The sequence below is a fragment of the Mirounga angustirostris genome, unplaced genomic scaffold (assembly GCF_029215605.1).
Source record: "Mirounga angustirostris isolate CCGP_5_RB_7025 unplaced genomic scaffold, mMirAng1.0.hap1 SCAF_1, whole genome shotgun sequence".
In the NCBI taxonomy this organism is placed as follows: Eukaryota; Metazoa; Chordata; class Mammalia; order Carnivora; family Phocidae; genus Mirounga; species Mirounga angustirostris.
This window is the reverse complement of record NW_026991709.1, coordinates 142,653,419-142,678,168: the sequence shown is the minus strand read 5'-3', so window position 1 is coordinate 142,678,168 and position 24,750 is coordinate 142,653,419. Positions and strand designations below refer to the sequence as shown.

The following is a 24,750-nucleotide window of genomic DNA, read 5'->3' as shown; positions in this document are numbered from 1 at the left end:
ATTTGAACAAACTGAGTGTAACTCTATTGTGATTTACATATGCCTTTTCTGTGAAACCTCATTGTGAAGTTGCCCTGATAACGTTGACTACTTTCAACCTATTTTAGCTGGTGTGTAGAAAAGATATGACAAAAAATGCGTATGTTCCAGAAGTTCTACAGATTCCTATCAATGAATTTTTTGGCTCCTTTTTATTTTTTTCATTTTTCCCAAACACAGGTTCAAGTTTTGAACGCTAAGATTTTTCGCAAAGAAGAATGAATTTTGGTTCTACTTTGGTTTCCTGTCCATAGTAGTCTTTTGCCTGATTTCTTGATGATGCCCTTCAGGGAAAGTCAGCTCAGAGCTCAGAGCTGAATCTGACACCAAATTATCAGTAGTTTTCCTTTGTTCCTCATAAAATCAAACTGTGAATAGAAAAAAAATGATATTTTACTTGCCATTTTTTTCATTCAAATTTGCCTAAAATGGGAGTATCTTTTTAAAAAGTTATAACTGTTAGGGAAAAGAAACACTAAAAAGAGAATAGGCTCCTGTGATTTTGCATGAAAATATACAGGGTAGTTTCAGCCTCTGTCTTCTGGCCCTGAAATAAGCTGGATGAGGCGCAGCAGAGACTTTGACAAGGAGAGATGAGTCCTGTGAAATAAATCTAGGACTACATTTCCCAAACTGTAGCCACTTTTTTCGGACATTGCCACTCTTGCCTCACCTGTATTCTTCCTGAATTATTATTTTTTTAAAAAAATGTATTCACATTTTATCAATTTACCTTAAACCTTTCCTAAGCAAAGTATCCCTTAAGCTATGTGTTTGATGAGCTTATTCCATGTTATTCAAATTCACACTGAAGTAACTATACAGCTGCTAGAGTAAAAATAACGTTTGATCCCCTATACTCCTAAAATCATTGGAAGTATCATGGTGATACACAAATCATGCCCTGAAAAACACTGATCTGATACATGTTTCTGCCTTTAATTAGATCTATATTCCAAGTGTTCTGGAAAGAACTTCATTTTTAAAAATTCTTAGAGGAAGTCTTTAGTGTCTTTGTAATATGTTCCAGAAATATGTTCTATCCATTCTATCAGTGATTGGCTGACATCTTATTAATGTCAGAAAACAAATAAAACAAAAAAAATTCAGACTTACAAAAATACCCACTTAAACAGCAGTCTCTTACATTCGTATTGCTTGGTTTCTTTAACCTCTGTCACCTTCACCTCAAGTCCACCTTTGACCACCTGCTTTCATGACTTTGACTTTGCTAAGAAATGCTTCATTATCCATAATCTTTTTTTTTAAAGATTTTATTTATTCATTTGAGACACAGAGATACAGAGAGAGAGAGAGCATGAGCATGGGGAGAGGCAGAGGGAGAGGGAGAAGCAGGCTCCCCGCTGAGCCAGGAGCCCGACGTGGGGCTCAATCCCAGGATCCCGGGATCATGACCAGAGCTGAAGGCAGATGTTCAACCACCTGAGCCACCCGGGCACCGCCATTATCCATAATCTTAAACCAAGTCTTCTCTTCTGACCACTTTGTATATCTCATCGAGACCTCTGTTCTCTATATTCCCTGTTTCTCCCTCTCTCGCATCCCTATGGCCCACTTTTCTCTTTCTGTTGATCTGGAAACTGTGGTTTGTCACTCAATCACTCTCTTGCCAATACTGTCAGCACATACTGGCCTTTTTCTCACTCTAGTCAGTAAAACCTTAGCCCTGGATTAATCCACCTGTCTGCCTTCTTGGCTACTGATCACTACAGCAGAAAATCAAACATCTTCACAGATTGGCATCACAAAAATCCATAATCTTTAGCTTCTAATGGACCTCCCCTATTGCCCTTCAAACTTTCTACATATTGGTAGTTAGCTTTCTTACTCCACAGTTTTCCAAATCTCTGTTCTCCTTAAATCCTCTCCCATGCCATTTTCCACCTGCTCTCAGAAGATGCTACTAAATACTTCACATAAAAGCAAATAGTATTTATCTCATAAATATACTTTAATATCCTAGTCCTACATTTAAAGACTTATATACACTTATATCAAGACTTCCTCCTATCTTCCCACATTCCCACAAGAGATGTCTGCCTTCCTCAATGACCTAGTTATATCACTCATGCCCTTCATGAGTTACATCTTCAAACTTTAGAATACTTTCCTGGCTTCTTTCTGTCATGACCAAATATTTCCCATCTAAAAACATCTAAAAAAATCAGAACATCAATCAATTCCATTCTCCATTTGTTTTTAGTTCTATCTTGTCTATTCTTCCTCAAAGCCAAATCTGTTAGGTTTCTGGCACTTGCGGCATCTACTTCCATACAGCACATTCACTGTCTCTATCCTTCCCATCAAATTGACTAGTGACTCATATGTAACTAAATCCAATGGAAGGACTCATCTTACTGGAGAGTCCTCTCTTGAAATACGTTCTTGCTTTGGCTTCATTTGAAACCTCATAATCTTGGTTTTCCTTCTATGTCTATAGTTGTCTTTCCCAATCTTTATTTTGGGCTCTTTTTTCTGCCTATATGTTCAAGGATCTGCCTACTTCTCTTCATTCTAAGAACATTCTCTGGGTGACATGACTTAATTCCATGGTGATAACTCTAAAATTCATCTCTAGCTGGTAGCTGTCTTCTAAGTTCCAGACACACACATCCGAATATTTATTATTTCCATTTGGATGCCTCATAGACATCTGAAGCTCAACACGTACAATACTGAACTTGGTCTCTTTCCCGCCAAACTTGATCCTCTGTCCTCTGGTTCAGATCTTAGCAAATGACACCTCAGGCCACTGAGTTGCTAGGACCTTAAGGAACTACCTCTAACTCTTCTCTATCCTTCTAACTCTATCAGTTAATACGTCATAAGTTTGTCAATACTGTGTTCTCATTTCCATAGCTTGAACAAATGCCCACTTCATTTTGTGCTCATGTTCTTGAGTTCTGGCCCCCTTTTCTAACTTTATGTCTCTTCAACACATTTACTACACTGTATCCAGGGTGGTCTGTCATGTCAGTCTCCAACTTAAAACCTTTTACTGTTTACTGCCATCAGGACAGACCTCAAGTAATCATATCTGTTGATTTTGCTCCAGCTTATTTCTCCGGGCTTATTTTCTCCACTCCCCATCTCTTTTTATATGTCTCTGTGCCATTGGACCATTTATACTGCCCTGAATTTGCTATGTCCTGATACCCATGAGCTTTTGTATATGCTGCCATCTTGGTCTGAAACTTTCCTTCTCCAACTTATTTTTTACTTGGTTAATCCCCATGTCGCCTTATGTCTCCATTTAGAGGTTTCTTCCACTTTTTCTGACTTCTCTACTGTATGTTGATTTTTTTTTTCTTTTTGCCACCATAGCACCTTGTAACAAGAATAGTCATATATAGACTCTATAAATAGATATATATATACATATATATGTATATATATACACGTTTATATGTATATATCTATATAGCTATATATGTGTGTGTGTGTGTGTATATATATATATATATATAGTTGTTGCTAATAACACTTGAGCACTTATTTTATTCTGGGATCTGTTCTAAGTGAGCTGTGTATCTTTTTAAAAATATATTATTTATTTATTTTATTTTAGACAGAGAGAGTGTGGGAGCACATGTGAGTTGGGGGAGGGGCAGAGGGAGAGGGCGAGAGAGTCTTAAACAGGTTCTACACCCAGTGCGGAGCCCAACTCCGGGCTTGATCTCACAACCGTGAGAATTTTGACCTGAGCTGAAACCAAGAGTCAGATGTTTAACCAACTGAGTCACCCAGGTGCCCCATGGGCTAATATATCTTAACACCTCTAATACTCACAACAACCTTATGAGGTAATTATTATTTCCTCAGATAAGTAATATAAGCTACAGAGAAATTAAGTAAATTTCCCAAGTTTCTACAACTAGTGACATAAGTAGATTCTGAATTTAGGCACCTTACTGAAGGATTTACAATCTTAAACATCACATATTTGTCTACATAGAAATACTTTTGATACTGTGTCAGAATCACCTGTTTGTACCTGAATTCCTAATTAAACCCTAGGTTCTAAGAAGGAAGTTGTATCCCTAACACCAACACAAAGATGGCCAAATAGTATGCTTCCGATAAATATTATTTGAATAAAAAAAAGAACAAAGTGACCTGTGACTCAAAGAGGAAAGAGTCTTTGCCTAAAATCAGCTTTACCCTGACCTAGCCTCAGTGTTTGTGTGTGACATTCCATCCCAAGAATGCCAAGTGACTTGCTACCATCTAATCACCCCATATATCTTTATCTCCAAGAGTTTACAATCCTGTCCCATTCCCCTCATGTACTTTACCCAGTCTTGTCCAACTGCTAACGTCCTATTCATTCTTCCAAATCCCCATCAGAATTCACTTTATTCCTGATCTTCTTTTTAGATTCTAGATTCTTCTTTTTAGATTCTAGATTTTAGTTCCTTCATACTTTATACACTTAAACATCACAAACAATGACAACAACAACAATAACAACATTAAATGAGACCATGATATTTTTTACCCTTGGTCTATTTTCTATTCATCTTTGTATCCCAAGTACTTGTGCGTAGTGCCTAGCACTCAGAAGGTGTTCAATAAGTGTTTGATGGGTTGACTGAGTGATATTAGGTTGGGTTTGTCTCTGTAAATTACCAAACAAACATCTTGAACTCAGGTGTATTATGGCAGTTTAGTCAGCTCTGACACTGGCAAAGAATTGATTATTATTTGAGTTGTCCAATATGGGCATATTGGGGAATATGAGAAGAAACTGTTATAACACTTTTGCCCATTTTACTTTCCTGATTTGGTCAAGGGTTGGGCAAAGGATACACTATTTTTCAGAAGTCATTCAAGTTGTGCCCACAGGACAGTTAACACACTTTTGGAAGGTAAGTAGTCTATTTTCATTTAGCTGTAGACCAAAGATGCCAAAGACGTCTATGCAAATTCATAATATGTCAAACCACCAATCCAAACTTAAAGGGGGAAGGGACTGTGACACTCCTATCCTGCCTCCATCTTATTTTTTCTGTTACTTCTATATTAGTCCCTTCTTTTGTACTCTACAGCTGGGATATTAGCACTTTTTTTTTATTCTAGTGATATCATACCTGGCTTTTCTAACTACACTATGTGATTCTTATTTTTTGTTCCTTAAGCACACACAAAATTGCTGGGTTAAGTTTCTTCAAGCACTACTTTGATCAAGTCATTTCTCTGCTGAAGAACTTTCAGTGGTACCTGTCTGTCTATGGAATTAGGTGGGAGCTCCCAGCAGCGAGATGTCCTGCCTCAATTGATTTGTGTAAGAGCCCTACCTCTGGCTGATATCTAGCAGATGCTTTTGATGTTTCCTTGTTGTTCTTGTTCATTTGGTTCTTGAAAGTGAAATCATACAACCTAGTTGAAGGCAAGTTCCAATTTGTGTCTTTCACTATGATTAATATTGGTGAGTTACCAAGAGTGGAAGCCACATATTAAACAAAGTCAAGACTGTATGCACTGAATAAAGTATCTTCCCTTCCTGGGCATCCCATATCCTAAATGAAATAGGCACATTAAGATACGACCGGTAATACACTTTGGGAAAGATAAGTGATATTTTAATTAATGACAACTTGTAGAGATCTTCAAGAGGACCAAAATGACTTCACAGCTGAAAGCTAACTGATTGTTTCTCAACTGAACTTTTAAGATGAGTATTCAGCCATGAGCATAATTAAACAAGTCCACAAGACGTGAGAAACGGATTACCCTTCAGATGCTGGGTCAGGCAAACCAGGTGGTCAAGAACACAGTGTTCTCTGCTTGAAAACCACCATTCAGTTGCCAGACTTTACTGCCCCTTGGGCTCTTTCATTCTATTTCTGGCCTTTGTCTCTTGCTCGGTCACACCAATGCCCTTCTTGGTTTAGATTTCATGTCCTCATCATCTAACACATCAAAGGATCAAAGAGTTCAAAGCTCCTCAGGCTGCCAGTATTTTATTTAGTTTAAAAAGTCAACAAGAATGAAAAATCGTGCCCATTTTCCTCTTTGCAAGAAAACAAAATTCAAAATTAAGGTGAAAGCACAGAAGATCTGTGCAGTTCAAAATAAAAACCAACCTCTTCACATACATATACACCTTACAAAGTGCACCACTGAATTTTATGAAACAATTTAAATGTTGCTAATTAAAATCCTCAAGATGCTAATGCATTCTCAAATCAATCTCTGCCACTTTGTTGTACAAATGGAACATTGGCAGCTTCTCTTTCAATATCCAAAATATCATTTGTGGAACAAATTTGAACTTTTGATTCATTCAACAAACAATTATATCAAGCACCTACTATGTGTCAGACACTATGCTGGGTGCTGAGCAAGCAAAATGGAATGACTTTCTGATTTCAAAAGAATTCTGGTCTCTAAAGCAGTGCTTCTCAAACTATTTTTTTTTATTAATCTGTGCCCTCTTTTGGTAAACATAAATATCCTTCTCCCACTTCCCAGAAATTCTGATGAATCCTTCTCACACTGAGAATCACTGATACACAGAACATAGACTCTATTTTCTGTGTATTCTTCACAAACCAAATATCTTTGAGCTTTCACTTTTTATTTAAAAAACGACATACTTATTTTCCATACACAAAACTAGGTTGGAATAGTAAAGATACTTTTTTGAACCACATATGCTACCCTGCTATCAATCCCAGAACTGAAATTCAAATTCCTGTACCCAGCCCTATTGAGAATCACTGCTTTAAAGAGTTTTAGAGAAAACCAGGCAACCTCCATCTTTCCCCTCCAATCAAATCTTAAAGGAATTAGAATTTTCCTACCTGACACAACAGCTGGTGGAGTATCATAATCCTGTCTTGGGACTGAATCTTTGAATGAAAAGAGCATGAGAAAGAATGCAATGAAGTACAAAAGAAAATAAAATAGAATCTTAGCTCTAAAACGTGGAAGTGCCCACTGTATGTCATATGGTTGCCTAAGCCCCCTGCCTTCAAACACTCAAGGCACTATGACCCCTGGTTGACAGTTAGTACAATGGTCCCCAATACTGCCACATGGTACATGTTGGGAGGCCCCCGTGTGACTTGTTGGAGCAATACATTCTATCCTAGGACGCTGGCATCTTCCTCAATCTGTCATCATTTTGGCCCCTACATGGGGGAATCACTGTGAAATTTTTACTCCCTCTGGCTGACGCACATGTTCTAAAAGGCAGCCCATCTGGAAGTGGCCCAGAGCACAATGTGAAACGAAATTCTGGAGAACAAAAGAAAGAACTAAAATTTTAAAAGAGGTAAATGAAAAATTTCCATATTCCCACACTCTATGGAGACTGATACATTTTTGAAACTAGAATTTCGTTAGTAATCACTCAGCCCTGGCTCTGATCTCAGTGGCTGTTGGACAAGGCCAAGGAGCTTTGTGGGCTGGAATGGTGAGAGCAGAGATAAATAGAACAGAATCTACTCAACAGATGATTTCTGTCTTTTTCCAAAGTGTCATAGCCTTGGAAGTGGCAAATAGTAGAGAAAGGTTAATTTAAACTACATGGCATCCATTTCCAAATTTCAGGTTATGTGAAACCAAATATATCTGCTTTTTAAAAAGATGAAACTTTGGCTTAATACAATTCCTTTAGCCAAGGATCTTAAAAAGTAAAGTGGGACATGGCCTATGGCCCAAGGCCCCCCTTCTAAAAATGGAAAGTTCTCATCCAGCCCCAACTCCCCTTAGAGGGGCAAACTGTGTAAAAGGGACCAGATCTTGCTCACATTCAAATAAACTGCCAAAACATGATTAAATATGATTAAATAGATGCTCTTCTATGACCCTTATTCTAGTCACATGACCATTATTCATTCCATTTTAAAAACAAAACCTCAAACTTCATTTTCCCACCTCCTTGATAACTGAATTTGGACTATCACAAATTTCTCCATTTAATCTCCTTGCCCTAAAAGGACAATGTTAATCCCTCTCTCATGAGCAGATTGCATGTGAGAAGACAGATTAAAACTTGGACATTGCAAGGCACTTTGACCCAGCAAAACCCAACATGGATCAAAGATTCAAATGCAAATAAACCTTGGATATGAGTTATTTTGTGTCTCAAAACAGGCATGTGAATGTGAGTTAATTATAATCCCCAGATCTAGAATAAGTAGAATCATTTTTAAAGGACCTTCAAATATTTTATTAATGGTGGTAGTATTTCCTAGTACCTTTTAAAAAACTTCAATCACATATTATTACTACAAATCAAAAAAAAGTTGATTTTATGAGCATGTCACTAGTCATTTCCCAAGAATATATTTATAACATTTAAAAATAAATCATAAAAGTAAATCATGCTCATTGTTGAATACTTGCAGAATGCAGAAAAGTATAATGATTAAAATAGAAATTATCTCTAATCTCATCATCTGGAAATAACCACACTTATTTTGTATTTCTTACAGCCTTATTTCATCCATTTTTTTTTCATAGTTGATACTATATTTCCACATGTGCAAATTTACATCCTGCTGTTTTGATTTAAGATCCTAAATAATCCTTTTCCTATTTTAAACTCTTATAACTTCATGCCGCCTCACATTCTGGTTTATGAATGGATTATGATTTATTTGATCATTCTTCTTTATTAGACATTATAAAGAACACAGGGCGGGGTATTTCTGAGGTCTAAAGGCTTTTCTTTTATTTTAGAATATCTCCATAGAATACCTTCTCAAAACTATAACTGCGTGGTGAGTTGGCAGAGCTGTTTTGAAGTGTCTTGACTGCCCACCTTGAAATTCAACTGACATTTTTACAAATTTAGATTTCTATAATCACACTGTCAGTGATTAAGAATGTTTATTTCCTCACACCTTCATCAGCAATATGTTTTATTTTGATAACTTCATTTAATGGGTTATGTGTGTATGTCCATGTAAGTATTTGATTAAGTTGCTGTTTCCTTAATTACTTTTTTCATATGTTTTTTGGTATCCTGTTGCTCCTTTATTACCTATCTGTTCATGTTCTTTGTCATTTTATCTATTGGGGCTTTTGTACTCTGTTGCTAATGTATTTTAATTCATAATCCATTTTTTAAACAGCAAAAGCTTGATATTTGCAAATAAACTTTCATAATACTAGACTTTCACTTAATGCCTACTTATTTATTATTTATAAGACTACTATCAAAGTTCATTTATCTTACACTAAGACTAAACAGATTTTTAAAAACTATTTCCTTTTACTTATATTTTTTTTCTTGTATCTGACCATTTTTAATTAATTGATACATTTTCCTGAAAGTATACTCATTACCATTTATGAATTTATAATACTAGGTCCTAATCCTGAGTCCACTTAACATCCTATGTTGCTTTTTATCACTGTCAATCTTAATACTCACATTCATAGCTAATACTTGAGGAAAGACAGTCTCTAGGCAAAATGAATAGTTCAGGATTTTCACCTGATACCGTTAGAATTTTACAGCAATAAAAATGGAATGATGTGGCTGAAAAATGTAGAGAACCATGGTGAACAAATGGACTACAATTAGAAGATTATCTTTGTGTGTGGCTATGGTTACACCATGGGACTCCAATGATGTCACAAATCACCAGTGGATTCAAGAGTACAAACAGATCTGCAGATAAGGAGCCTACAGAACAAAAACTTTTTATTTCTTTGAACAGATTCTGGTGACATTGTAAGCCACTGGTGGCCACCAACTGAACAAATGAAAAGGAGATAAGAAACTTGTAAAACAAGATTGTCATGCAATTTGGAGGTTCTTATAACACAGTAAAATCCCCAGTGGTTTCTGCTAAAGCTTACAGTGGAGTGATAAGAAATTATGGATAACAGTGCTTTGGTTCTATAGAGGGAATCCTGTGACAAAAAAAAAAAAAAAATAAAAGAAAGAAAAAGAAAAAGAAAATAAACAAAAGCAGAAAAGCTAGAAAATTCTTCAAGGTCAGCAGAGTCCTGGGATAAAATTATACTGCTTCCTTAAAATTCATTGCTCCTAAGGCCTACATTTTCTGTCCAGTTTAAAAATGGGCAAAGAATTCAACAATGAACATTTGAGGTGAAAAATGGTAGACAAAGGTTAGTCAAACTACATGGTACCCATTTCAAAATTTAGAGTTATGGGGGATCAAATATATTTAATTTTATGACGATAAAAAAGAGGCTTTGGCTTAATATACTTCTTGATCCCAGGGATCTCAGAAAGAAAAGTGGGACATGACCTGTGGCCTCAGGCCCACTTTCTAGAAATGAGAAATTCTAATCTGGCTCCAACGCCCATCAACCCTGATCCCTGCCTACTGGATTATTTACTGGATCTTTCTCTGCCCTGCCCTTGGGACATATCTGTTTCTGGCATTAAGGTTCCTGTCCTAGTCTAGAGTTGTCACTGCTCACACCTTGTCTTGCAGAGTTTCTGGGAGCTCAGACATCTGAAAGGCTCTGAGAAGTTACAGGCAGGAGAGAAACATGGTCAGATAATTTTAGATTGACTGGCTGTGGCAACATGGTAGAAAATGGATTGGAGCAAGCTAAGGGCAGTTAGGAGACTATTACAATTAATCAAATGAGGCCCAGGGTAGAGACTCTAGAAATGTGGAGGAAGGGATGTATTTGACAAATGTCTATGGGACAGAACTGGTGGATCTTGAATAGTTGCATCTGTTGGTGAGGGAAAAGGAAAGAGTCAAGATTGAGTCCTAAGTGTAGCATTTGACTGCCTGGGCAAATGGTCATGGGATTAGCTAGAGAAGAAATAAGGAGCAGAAACACCTAAGGAAGAGGGTCCATGGAAAGGAAGTTCAGGGAAACTCATGAGGTTAGTTTGGGTTGTACTGACTTTGAAATGTTGGAAGGAGATTTACATGGAGCTATTTAGCAAGTTGTTGGTTAAGTGATTTTAAAAGTCTAAGATGAGGTTAGCATTGAGGACTCAGATTTAGGGGTCTTCAGCATTTCTAGAAGGCAGAGTTCAAAACCATGAAAGTGGATGAGGTTGCTTAAGGAAATCTTATATGAATGAGAAGTTAAAAATGAAACCCTGGCTCAGCAGCCTGTAGAAGCAAAGAAGAAGCAATGGCCAGAGACATCAGAGGAGAACCAGGAAAACCTTGGGCAGGAGTCACAAACTGAGAGCACTTAGGACAAACTGGATCTGATATTCAAATACAGGGAGATTGCCCATTAAAATGCAAATACTTAGCTTAGCTTAAAAAAATTGAAAGGTGAGGCCACCTTGGGTCAGTATGCCCATGTAGCAATAGCTGTCTGGAGTTCAGCCATGGCTGCCCTCCTTAGACAAGGCTGCCAAGGTACCCCCTCTCCCTATGACTGATTCATCTCATACTCAGGCAGAGCTGTTACTACTATTGCATGAAAATATCTCTCATTTAAAATATAATCTCCAATATCATGTGTATTAATATTACATGACTATGTTTGTGACATGATAAATGTAGACCAAATCTGATATATTTCCAGGGCGTTTTGCTTGACCTTCATCAGCTTTATTCATTAATGTGACTTAGCCGGCTTCTCTGGACTTTTGGGTTTACCATCCTGCAAGAGTTAGAAGCTAAGGAAGTAGAAACTTGAAAGAAATAAGTTATGCCAAATGAAACAGAGTGGGCCGGAGACTTGTACTATGGCCTTGATAATGTTCTACATCCTTTCTGGAGACCTGGACTGAATGGCCACATTGTGAAGCCCCTTGAGGTAGAGGGATAAAGGCGGCTCATGTGATAAGCATCTAGTGGGTGTCGCACACTATTTTAGGTATGTTACACATGTCATTCCATTTAACACAACACCACTGGGATGTACGTATTATTTTCCCCCTTGGTAAAAGAGGAAATCAAAGTTCAGAGAGGTTAAGTAACCTAACACACATAGCTAGTAAGGGACAGAGCCCAGCTTTGAACTCAAGTTTAATTCTAATGCCCACTGTTCTTTCCATGATACCAAGCCACCTTCCCAGCAATAGATAAAGCAACAGAAAAGATTCAGTAAGGTGGAGAAATTTGATTAAAAGAATCCATTTCAATTGCATAATAGCCACTACACATGCCAATCAAAAGTTCAGATAAAAGGAATCTATGATGGCATATCAAAGTGTAAGAGTGACAGTTTGAGAAAAAAAGTATAGCCATATTCTGGACACCACTAAACATCAACAAAGTAATAGTGTTCTCTCTCCAGCTTTCTGGAAACTTATGGAATTTTAACCCTTGGCAAAACATCAATTTACACAGAACTTATGATGTGCCTAGGCATTATTTAGTATAAATGTGAAGCAGGAAAAGAATGAAAAAAAATTAGAAGAAATTTGGTGTTAAAAAGAAGCCACCTGCTTAAAACTCTCTAAGAAAGGGAGGGAGTATATATCATTATTTAGTAATTTGGCTATTATTAGCTGGGTAAAAATTATGATCTCATATGTGTTCTTGTTGAAAATGCTCAAATACTAATCATAATATATGTTATTGAATCAGCAACTATTGTAATTCTGATTTTATTCTATATATTTTAGCTTATTTTTCAATTCTGTAAAGGATTCAGTCATATTCTTAATTAACTTAGCTTATATTTTTTTCTAGTTGGCAAATCTGAATTTCAGCAAGTTAGCTGGTTTTGCTTTTGATTCAACTAAGTAGGATTTATCAAGTGTTTCTTTCTATACTTTGTATTATAACTCACTCTTTTCTCAGAGTCTAGATTGTCGTTCAATACAGTAAGATTGCATTATTTCACTTGTTCAGAATTTATCATCTTTTAAGGAGAGAAAGGCTGATATGAAGGGAAATCAACACTGTGGACAAGAGAAAATTCAATTTCTCCCAGTGAACTTGGGAATTGCTTTGTTAGTAAATGAGCAAAGTGACTAAATGTTTATGGAAATTACATGACTATGTTTGTGACATGAATAAATATAGACCAAATTTGATGATATATTTCCAGGGTTTATTAGTCATAGTCAAGGTTGGCCCCTGACTTGTGAATGACCTGGGAATGACATATTAGTTGAAATGGGTAAGCATCTGGGAAAAGAAAACCAGGCTCAGATGTATTGTTACAAGGTCTAGATTTGCAGGTGCATACATAAAGACACCTTTCCATACACATTCCTAAAAATTATCTCCCTGATGAAAATTAGCTGTACCACAGTGTAGAGTTAAATGTAGTCTTAGACATGACTTGAAAGTCTAGGTCAGAGACCTAAGAAATTATTTGATCCAGCCCCTGCCTTCAGACAGGTAAGGTATCATCAACTGTTTTTTATAAGTTCAGCAACTGAGGTCTTCAGGTAGGTACTTTGTTTTAATAAAACTAAATCCCTTTATTGAAACAATGTGACTCTTTCCATTAGGCAGATGGGTTTTCTTCCTATTTAGAGCAGATTTTTGTGGCCTCAGTGGACATGTCAGAAACTTCTTATATTCCAAAAGCCTACGAGTCAATACATTTATGTGGCAAGCAAGCCACTGCTTTAAGGTAAAATTTCTGATATAGAGCTAGTGTCCATAGTGTACATAGATATTTGGAGATGATGCCAGCATACCTGTGAGGAATCACAGAAGTGCTGACTATGAGACATATAGGCTTAAAGTCATAGAGGTGGATAGTCAAAGGGCCCCCATATAGCATTACACTCAATACTCAACCAGATAGAGAGGGAAACAGACTGGAAGAGATTATTTTCCCAAAGACAGAGTGAAAGAACAGTGCTCAATCAAGATTTGAGTTTAGTACTCCCAAATCCTAGTCCAGTGCTCTTTCTGTAATAATTAAGCTGTCTCACTCAGAAAAATGATTTTTAAAAAAATTTCTACATCTTTAAAAATGAATCTGCACTAACATTTGTAAAAAAAAAACAAAAAACCTGTTACCATAGCGTCACATGAAAGACTGGCTTTGATTTTGATGTTTTTCATTGTTATCTATACTGATGATGAACAAAATTGTAGTATTCCAGGTTGTATTAGACATTTGCCCTCTTGACCATTTAGGGAATTGTCTTTGAATAGACTTTTAAAAATAAAATAAAATTCTGTTAATGATGCGAAATGGTTGCTATAAATCAATGTTGTAATAAGCATTTTTTATATATTTTTGTTCCCTGAGGAAAAATAATGGCTTGTCAAAAATACCTATCAAAAAACATCAAGTACACTAGATTCCTTTCTTTTTTCAACAACATCTGTCTACATATTCAAAACAAAGATGAAAAGAACTGGATTATGTCAGGTTCTCAATTACTTTTTATTGATTTAAACATTGAAAGTAAATAACAAGCTCTATGTATTAGTCAGAGTCAAGGTTGGCCTGACTTGTGAATGACCTGGGAATGATACATTAGCTGAAGTGGGTAAGCATGTGGGGAAAAGAAAACCAGGCTCAGATGTATTATGTTACAAGTTCTAGATTTGCAGGTGCATACATAGACACCTTTCCATAAACAGGTATTATACCTGGTACATTGTGTCATTTGAACAAGAAGTAACTCAAATTTAAGTGCAATACAGTGGTAACTTCAGCCTTGTCAATGTGAGTAAATGTGCCCCAATATTGAATATGCATGTACAATGCAGCTTATTCACACTGGAACCTGAAACATGTGTTAGTCAATGGCACAGGGCCAGCTTTGCTATTAATGCAAGTAAAAAGAGAGAGCATCGCATCTTATTGAAGCAGTCCAAGAAAACAAAGCAAAACCAACTCTTCAACTCACCGTTCCTGTTGTGCCCAATGAAAGATGATTCATCTGTTGTGTCAGGGGGCCCATCATGTTTGCTGGCTGCATTGACATAGGATGGTCCATTGTTGGCGTAATCACAGCACCCTACAAGCACACACAATGTCCATCTGAAAACAGGTTCCACAAGGAAGGAAACTTTTAAAAACAATAAACACAGTGAACTATCTTAATATCAAATGTGTTTATTTTTTAATGAAAAAGCTAAGTTCAACCATGTATGATTTTTTACATCCACCCATGCCATTTTGTCCTTATCTAAATAGAGAGCATTAATGACTTCGTTTCCTCTGATGTGATTTATCTATGTTGTGTCTAAAGTGCTTATCATTTATAATTCCAATATTCAATATAGAATGCATTCCAAGATATTATATATATATATATATATATATATATATATATATATATATATCCTCTTTCATTGTTCTAAATACAAACTCTAACTGAAAAATACTAACACTATGGAAATTATCTAGTTTTTCTCAATATTGAATAAGACTTTTTTGGCTTATGCCTTAATCCATGATTTATATGGATAATTATTGATCATTTCAATACAATCTACCACCAGAGGAAGAATGGTGGCCCAGGTGGTTTCTTGACTGGATCTTTTTGAAGGACAGAGTAAAATCTAATATAAATGATATAAAAATCAGACTTACTATTTTCCATGTTTTTTCCTCCTAATCTTTTGACCTACTTTCTTTCTATCTGTACTTTTGAACAAGACAGAATACTGAACTCTGTTAAATGCTGGTCAAATGCAACACTGCTAAAATATTACCAAAAAAAAAAAAAAGTCAAGTTTTCAGCGGGTATTAAGAAAGACCTACTTCTAGAATATGCTCTTTGATTTATTATAACTGTTGGGAATGGAAAAAGTAATAGGCATTTTAAAAAAAACTTCTGTTCATGTACAAAGTTTCACATAGCTAGTGAAGCAAAGGGCAAGCGTTTCCTTTTCCTCTCTCCTACTTATTCTACCTTAATTGACTGGCTGAGAGAATGGAACAATTTTTTTTTAATTGAAAAGCTAGGGTGGATAGAATCTTTGAGATTATTGAAATTTCAATGCTTTATTTTAAAGATGATCATACATGTAGAAGCTCATGATATCACAACTCATTTAAATACCCACTGGTAATAAAATGATGATGTATCTGAATGCTATTTTTGTCTGTAAACATTTTTCTCACTGTGTGACTTTTTCCCCATATACGTGAACATTTTGAAGAAATAAAACTAGGACAGATTCATGTAGATGGCAGGATCTCAGCACCCAAACTACCCATAAGCAAATGTTTCTTAGAATGTTTTGCTCAGGATGATCAATTCCTCTGGTATTATCCAAATCTGATTTCCTGACTGTATCTGTTAAAAAAAAAAATATATCAGGCTTTCATTCATCCTTCCTTGTGGGCTCCTCCTCATTAATATGGAGGGAGAATAAAAATTGAGTCAAATATTTGGAAATGCTTGATTTTCAGAGCCAACGTTGTTTGCAAGGATATTTGTGCTTTTGAGCTGGAATCAATCAGAAAAAAAAAAAATATATATATATATGTTATTTTAAAAGTCTGTAGCTTATAAATATACATAGCTGTGCATTAGTGTTGTTTTAATTTCTTGATGTGTCCATGAATTGTCATTCATCAGTATACTTCTTGAATCAGAAACATGATAAGATAAGCTTTTACCTAATTATAATTCAGAGACATATCATTTTCTTTTCCTGCTGCCTGAATTTCTTTAAACAAAACCACCTTAACTTTTTCCTTTAAAAAAAAAACAAAACAAAAACAGCTTCTGTCCTTTATTTCCGGTATTTGTTGTGCCAGACCAAGAGTAAACACTTTAAAGAGAACTGGGTCCTTCTTAAAGCACTTAGGGATAAACTACAGAAAAACCTCAGAGTTAAGACGGAAGTCCTGAAGCTTTTTTTTTTTTTCAACCAAGAAATGGCACTTTCACAACATTCTAATCCTTAGCAGGTGCAAGACTTCAATACTGTTCCTGAACTTGAAACTTAGACTACCTTCTTAGAATATTGCCCCTAGAAATTCCAACAGCTAAACTGTCACAATCCCGGAAACCCTCCTATTGTAATCAACCTGCTCTAGCTACATAAAGGATTGCTCGTCATAAATCAGAAATAAAGACCAAATTGTGTTTGGTAGAAAAAACTTTCTTCTCAGTGCCCTAGAGGTGACCTCATTCTCCAGTGGTGCAAGAGGTAGACTTCAGTCTTTGTTTGGGAGGCAATATGCAAATGAGATATGTGAGCATATGACAGATGAATCAAAATCCATGCATGATAAGAATAGAAGGATTGAATGCCGGCATTTGGAATTAATTTAGGAAGGATTGTTTGGTCTCTTTACAGAATCCTTTCTCAGAAAGTGTTTGGGGACTCATTTGATTACAGATGACACAGAGGGAGTGCTGCTTCTGTGGATAAACCAGAAACTGACAATCAAAGGGAAGAGTAGGAAGGGGGTTGTCATAATTTGGAATTGTAAATAGCAGCAGTAGGCATAAAGTGGAAAACAATGAAGGGAAACATTCCTTTCTGTTCACCAGGCCACTTACTGCAAATAAATGAACAATAAAATAAGGATTCTTGGGGGAGGACAGAGCCACTGTCTCTGCTTCTTCGTGTTCAGTGAAGAAAGAATTCCCGCAAAGTATTAAGAACATAAATTCCTTAATAGTTTCAAGGGAAGAAAGAAATTTACAATCAGTGAATAAATTGGAAGTTGTAGACAGGAACCCCCCAGAGAGGCACATCTTCTTGATGATACTTGATCGGGGACAGACAACTTAGAGAGTTTGAAGTGCAGGTTATCTACAACAAAGATTGGTGTTTGTCAACCACTTTGCTCATCAAAGATTAATTCTCCTCTGTGTTGTGTAGGACATTAAAAAACAAAACAAAACAAAACAAGGAAAAGAGAAAAGACAAAAAAAAAGAACAAAAAAGGAAAAAAATAAACCTGTGATTCATAAGGCAAAACTAGTGCCCCCAACCATGACTGTGCCTAATTAAATATACTGTCACATCTATTCCTATCCAATGCATTTTAGCCATAGATTGAAGAGGGTTTTGTGACAGATGTTGCCAACACATTAAGGGTAATTTCATTTACTCCAAATGTACAGAATGTGCTGTCTGACAGAGTTCACTTGGCAAATGGCAAAGCAAGAGGAAACAGATTTTTCATTTTAGCATCTCCGGATGTCTGGGTTTGTTCAATATTTAAGTTGCAGAGAAAAATACTGTAACATGCTATAATTCCACTAAAAAAACACAATGACCAAACAGCTGATGGGAATGTCTGGTCTATTTTAGCCACTGACTGCAAAAACAAAGCTGTTCACACTCAAGAGATATGGGGTGGATCTGGTCACCCTAGTTCTGAAATAAACAATTTCAACAGTAATTTGGACAAAGTTTCCAAAGATCATTGATGTAGAGTAAACATCTCTGAACTGAAGCCAAAAAAGCATCTGTGTTGTTGACCCCCTACCAGTATTTTAAAGAGATTTTAAGTCTTGGAGAGTTCATCAGTATTTTAATTTTCCAACTGAAATAAGGATCGTTGGCAAATAAATCAGGGGAAACATGTAGAAGTTCTCTCCTACCAAGAGCACACATGGTGGGCTGAGAACCTATATTAAGGCCAGGACATGTACTACAATGAGAAGAACTGCCTGTACGAATATTCCTGTGAGTGTGAGTATTCTAGACCAGTGTCACCTCAAGTACTACCTGTGGACCAGCAGCAGTGACAGACCAAGAATTGGAATTAGCATCCCTGAGCTTTGGGTCTCGAAATCTGTGTTTCCACAAGCTCTCCACTTGATTCTGGTGTCGCCTGAAGTGTGAGAAGAGTGCTCTTGCCTATAAACCGCTATTGTATAGGCCATTGTCACAGATACAATGTCTTAGATACAAAAACTTGGTTTTATTTTTTTTATACCATGTCTCAATTATTTGTTTTAAACCAGGCTGGTGATAGGGCATGATTAGAGCAATAATCACATTATATCTTGTTTAAAAATGCAAAAAGGTCAAGCCTGCATTTTTGATCAGCTGAAATGGGATGATTGTCTGAATAATTCAGGCCTAAGCCTGATGACCTGACATGCTTTCATTTGACCAGTGTGGCTTATGCTGTAGCATATTTGAGAATCCCTCCTATTTGGAATCTTACTAAGGCTTAAATGTGAAATCATAAGAATGTAAAAGGTAAGAAAATTATTTGGATAATGCAAGTGGAAAAAAAAACAGAAATTTCACTCTCTTTTTTCCTTTTCTCATATCTAGATGCCTCAGGTCAAAATGTTTGTGGCCCATACTAAACTCTTTTCCTACAGTGACTTACGCAAAACTACAGGACTTTTTCATAGTAATCATTCAACACAACTTAAAAAAAAAAAACACGGTTTAAAATCATTGATCTTTGTTCTCATCTGTATGTTTTCTGCTTCTCTGTCAGTTTTTAATATTTCTAGAATAAATGTCTAGTTGAGCTTGTGTACACCAGACTATTTTTAGCACATGTAAAACACAGTGCAAAGAATGATAGGAGCTCACAAGGAAGCTAGTTAGTGTCAATGATTTTCCCATAGCAACAATGATTTCATAATAGAAATGGCATAAAGGTGTATCGTTTAACTTGGGGAAGCGCTACCCAAACACAATGACCTGAAATGTTAATGTGCAACATTCCTGTAGTATATGTAGAGATGCTTAATTTTTTTCAATTTGTAGATGTTGGCATGTTTTTTATTGTTGTTTTCTTTCTCTTCCTTCCTTTTCTTTCTTTCTTTCTTTCTTTCTTTCTTTCTTTCTTTCTTTCTTTCTTTCTTTCTTTCTTTCTTTCCTTTCTTTCTCTTCCTTCCTTCCTTTCTTTTTTCTTTCTCTTTTCTTTCTTTCTTTCTTTCTTTCTTTCTTTCTTTCTTTCTTTCTTTCTTTCTTTCTTTCTTTCTTTCTTTCTTTTTCTTTCTTTCTTTTCTTTCTTTCTCTTCCTTCCTTCCTTTCTTTTTTCTTTCCCTTTTCTTTCTTTCTTTCTTTCTTTCTTTCTTTCTTTCTTTCTTTCTTTCTTTCTTTCTTTCTTTCTTTCTTTCTTTCTTTCTTCCTTCCTTCCTTCCTTCCTTCCTTCCTTCCTTCCTTTCTTTCTTTCTTTCTTTCTTTCTTTCTTTCTTCCCTTCCTCCCTTCCTCTCTTTCTTTCTTTCTGTTTTTTTTTGAAGGCAGCTGCTTGGCATGGTTTAAGAAAGGCTGCCATGGGGAGAGAAAACAAGGGAGGCAGAGAGGCCTCCATCCTTCCATACACTCATTAATCCTCAACTATCTTGATAAATTTTCAACCAACTTAAGAGGAGGCAGTCTGGCTTTTTAAACAATTATGTTTGAAACCCAAAAAGCTGTGGCAAAGCTGGTAGATAAGACTTCAACTGTGAAAGCATTTGCAGATAACCTCTGACAAACATTGGAGGAAGGGAAGGATGATGAATAACCGTAGTTAAGCCAGAAGCCACACTGCCCCAGGACCCCATTTTAGCACTGAATCCCTTCCCTTTCATAATTATTCTCTTTCAAGATTTTCCACCCATGAAGGCAAGGGTCACGTCGACATACCTGTTGTAATCCCTATAAATAGGAATTGCATACAGGAGGTACTCAAAAAACAGTTTTTGTGAATTAATTTTATATATCAGCACCACTAATTATTCAGTTGAATTAAAAATGGCTAACACTTAAACATTTTTTTTAAATGGTTAATATTTACTAATATTTTTTAATTTAGATTGTTCATACTTAAGGGCCTACATTATGTCTGCTGGTTCACCACTATCTTACTGCTCTCTAAAATAAGAGGCATATAATACATACTTCATAAATACTGGTTAGAAGAATGATAAAAGAGCAAAACTCTAAATCAAAGGGTACTTAGAAACACTACCTCGAGATTTCTAGTCAAAATGGAACAATCCAAAGATTTCAAGAAAACTTGTTCTCACAAGGGATAGCTCAGTTGTGTTTTTTTTTTTTCCTTGTGGAAGTGACTTTTTAAAAATGTAAATTCAATTAATTAACATATAGTGTATTACTTGTTTCAGAGGTAGAGTTCAGTGATTTATCAGTCTTATATAATACCCAGTGCCCATGTGCCCTCTTTAATGTCCATCACCCAATTATTCCATCCCCCCACCCCCCCTCCTCTCCAGCAACCCTCAGCTTGTTTTCTATGATTAAGAGTCTCTTATGGTTTGTCTCCCTCTCTGATTTTGTCTTATTTCTCCCTCCCTTCCCCTATGCTCCTCTGTTTTGTTTCTTAAATTCCACATATGAGTGAAATCATATGGTAATTGTCTTTCTCTGACTGACTTATTTCACTTAGCATAATACCCTCTAGTTCCATCCACAGCAAGATTTCATTTTTTGATGGCTGAGTAATATTTCACTACACACACACACACACACACTCCCCACATCTTCTTTATCCATTCCTCTGTCAATGGACATCCAGGCTCTTTCCATAGTTTGGCTATTGTGGACATTGCTGCTATAAACATTGGGGTGCAGGTGGGGTGGCTCAGTTTTAAAACCATGACTTGCCTCACAGATACATGCATGTGTTAATGTCATCAACTGCCATATCCTTAAAGATGAGATCTGAAATTCACTTGATGTAGAAGTTTCTACTAATGCCATCTAAGCATATTTATGGTAATTATTAAAATAAAAAGTATTTGTGTATGTGAATATGCCAGTGGTTCTCAACCAAGGGCAACTTTGCATTGTCTGGAAAGGACATTTGGCAATGTCCAGAGACATTTTTGGCTGTCTCCTTGGGGAAGGTGTGCTACTGATACTTAGTGGGTAGAGAGGCCATTGACCTTACGGAACATCCTACAACACACAGGACAGTTCCCCACAGCAAAGAATTATCCAGCTGAAAACATCATTAGTGTTGATGTTCAGAAGCCCTGGTATGTATATGTGTGTATATATATAAGCGCCATTTATATAAATGAGAAGTTTTGAAACTGCAATAATTAGAGAATGATAGAGTATTCATCTACTCTCTGCTATCTACAACTAACGGCAAATTTTAGATTTTATGCTGAGATTTTACTCATGATATAAAACTATTTCTTAAAGATCAGACATCTGAATCAATTGCCCAAATCTTATAAATTACCAATGAAAGGAGGCAAGACTATTATGTGACTTTCAATGGCTATATGATTATTTTTGAGTTCAAGTTTATGTTACTATTTACTTTGGAAATATGGCTAACAAGAGCTGAGTTTCTCTTTCCTACGTTAGACAGATTCAGTTCAATTGGCACAATATTTGGACTGCTACCTAGAAATGTGTAGCTGTGGGCTCAAGGTATGATGTTTGGAAGTAGGGCTTTTTACATTGCTCTACAGTCAATTTAAAAGAGTTGTGTACATAGTTTTCCTAATGAGAGAATGTCTGTTAGCTATAAAAAGAGAGTGAGTTTTTTTCCACTCTTAAATATTCTTAATTTTGTGTTGCTTTTTGATTCAGTTACCCTTAATTGGAAGTGTTTTTTTTCAAATATGTAGTATTAAAAGACACCAAGAACCAAATTAGTTTTAACAATTGAGTCCCCTCTAAAAGAATCCTAATTATATACCATGCCTATTCAACTGTGAATAATGGTTTCAATTATTGGTTAAGTACCTATTTATACAATAGTGTCATTCTGAATGAGAATATAAATATGTCACATTGAAGTATTTCTTACCAAAGCAGGTATATAGATAATTAGAATTCTCAACAATGCTTTATTGAATCCTTTAGAGTTTTGTGCTTAAAACTAAAGAAATTTGTTCAGCAGTGACTTTTGATGTTTTCAACAAGCGTCTTTAGAATTCTAATAGAGCAAGATGGCTTTTAAAAATGCTACATTATTGAGAGAGAGTTGAAAATTTGAAGACTTTGGGCTCCCATGTCAAGTGGTTTTGCTGGCTGAATGTGAAATAGAACAACTAGTTCTTTAATAATTGAAGATTTACACCTGGTTAAAATTATAAAAGGAATTTCATAATGCAGATGGGTTATCATATTCTTTTTCTTTCAGATGTCTACTTAAAGAGATCACAGTTGCTGAGCCAAAGGAATCGTTAAGTGTTCATCAAAGGATCCCAGGGCTGCTTAGGTGAATTTCTTATGGTTTCAGCAACAAAGTGTGAATTGGCATTCAACAACCTTCCATTCCAATCATGTGATCAATGTGGGGCTCTCAGCTCTGGGGCATCTACCACACACAAACATGTACACCACACAAATCCATGTGATGTGGCATAGATGATATGACAGAATCACACTGCGTGGAAAAACAAATGGCACAACCTAAGTCTTTTGTCTTCACTGCTCAGGGCTCCTATGGTATATGCCTTCCAAAATAGTTTAAAGAGATTTGAGAAGGGGCACCTGGGTGACACAGTTAGTTAAGTGGCTGACTCCTGGTTTCAGTTCAGGTCGTGATCTCAGGGTCGTGAGATCGAGCCCCACGTTGGGTTCTGTGCTCAGCACAAAGTCTGCTTAAGACTCTTTCTCCCTCTGCCCCTCCCCCTGTGCCCTCTCAAAATAAATAAATAAATCTTAAAAAAAAAGAGATTTGAGGGAAAAAAAACAAAAAAAAGATTAAAAACCATGAAGCTATCATATTTACTAATGAATGAGTTAATCATAATGTATGTCACCATCTTTATTACTTTTTAAAATACAAGAAACCCCCCAATATCTACTCACCAAATATATAATAGAAAATTATATTAGAGATATGGAGAACAACTCTTAACCATTTTCTTATCTTAACAATGATAACCAAAAACATAGGCATATTCCTTTAAAGATGAGAAGTGACGGGGTGCCTGGGTGACTCAGTCATTAAGTGACTGCCTTCAGCTCAGGTCATGATCCCAGGGTCCTGGGATCGAGCCCTGCATCGGGCTCCCTGCTCCGCGGGAAGCCCGCTTCTCCCTCTCCCACTCCCCCTGCTTGTGTTCCCTCCCTTGCTGTGTCTCTCTCTGTCAAATAAATAAATAAAATCTTAAAAAAAAAAAAAAAGATGAGAAGTGATTTTCCTTATTTTTTGTTCCACAGGTACTACAAGGGAAATCATGTTAAACCACCTTTTCTACCAAAGTACAGTCTAGATCACTTTTTCATACCTGAATTAGTATCTTAAAAAATATTATTTCATAGTAGAAATGTCACATGTTTAGGACATTGGTACTGTTAAGCCAATGGCTGTTATAAGTTAGTGGGTAAGAGGAGTGAAAGGGTAAGTAGGACAATTCAGTCATGAGACCAAAATATTTTCCATTCCTCCTTGTGGAGGAGATAATGTGGAAACAGAGCAGCGGGCACATTCTCATGCGTGACGCTTCTGTACAGCCATCAGGCTTGATGGCTGAATAGAAGGCATCGAGATGAATGAACAGTAGGGTCACCCATGAGAATGTGCCCGCTGTTCTGTTTCCACATTATCTCAGCCCAAATGAAGACTCATATAGGTAGGTCTGAGATGACCTTTTTGCCATAGTACACACACTCTGTGAAGATCACAGGGTTTCCAATTTCCATTTCCTGTCTAATTCCCCAAGACTCTCTACATGAAGCCTCTCCTCCCACCACACTGAACTACTCATCCTTTTCTGACCCATCTTGCTTGTTCACCCTTGGTGTCTTTGCCAGGAGTTCTGGGCACTGACAGCAGGTTGGCAGGTGTACTCTAAGATTTTTATCTAGGGAACATCTCCTGTGTCTGACCCAGGTTGATGGCCATTCGTTCCCTCTCTTCTCTCAACAATTGGCACAGGCCTTGATCATGATTATACTTTATTTCTCCTCTGGATTCTTTTTACTGTGCTATTC

At 36.4% G+C, this 24,750-nt stretch overlaps 1 protein-coding gene across 2 annotated transcripts in view; it reads right to left on the bottom strand.

Moving 5' to 3' along the window:
* LOC123862956 (RNA-binding motif, single-stranded-interacting protein 3) overlaps window positions 1-24,750 on the bottom strand; it is a 1,542,535-nt gene that overhangs the window by 35,004 nt on the left and 1,482,781 nt on the right. The window contains exons 23-24 of one of the 2 annotated variants that reach the window (XM_064588878.1): window positions 14,801-14,911; window positions 6,867-6,914 (exon numbers count right to left, since the gene is read on the bottom strand). In XM_064588878.1, coding sequence (XP_064444948.1) covers window positions 6,867-6,914; window positions 14,801-14,911 — 159 coding nt within the window. The remainder of the gene's footprint in view (window positions 1-6,866; window positions 6,915-14,800; window positions 14,912-24,750) is intronic. The other variant, XM_064588881.1, reaches the window with a different exon arrangement.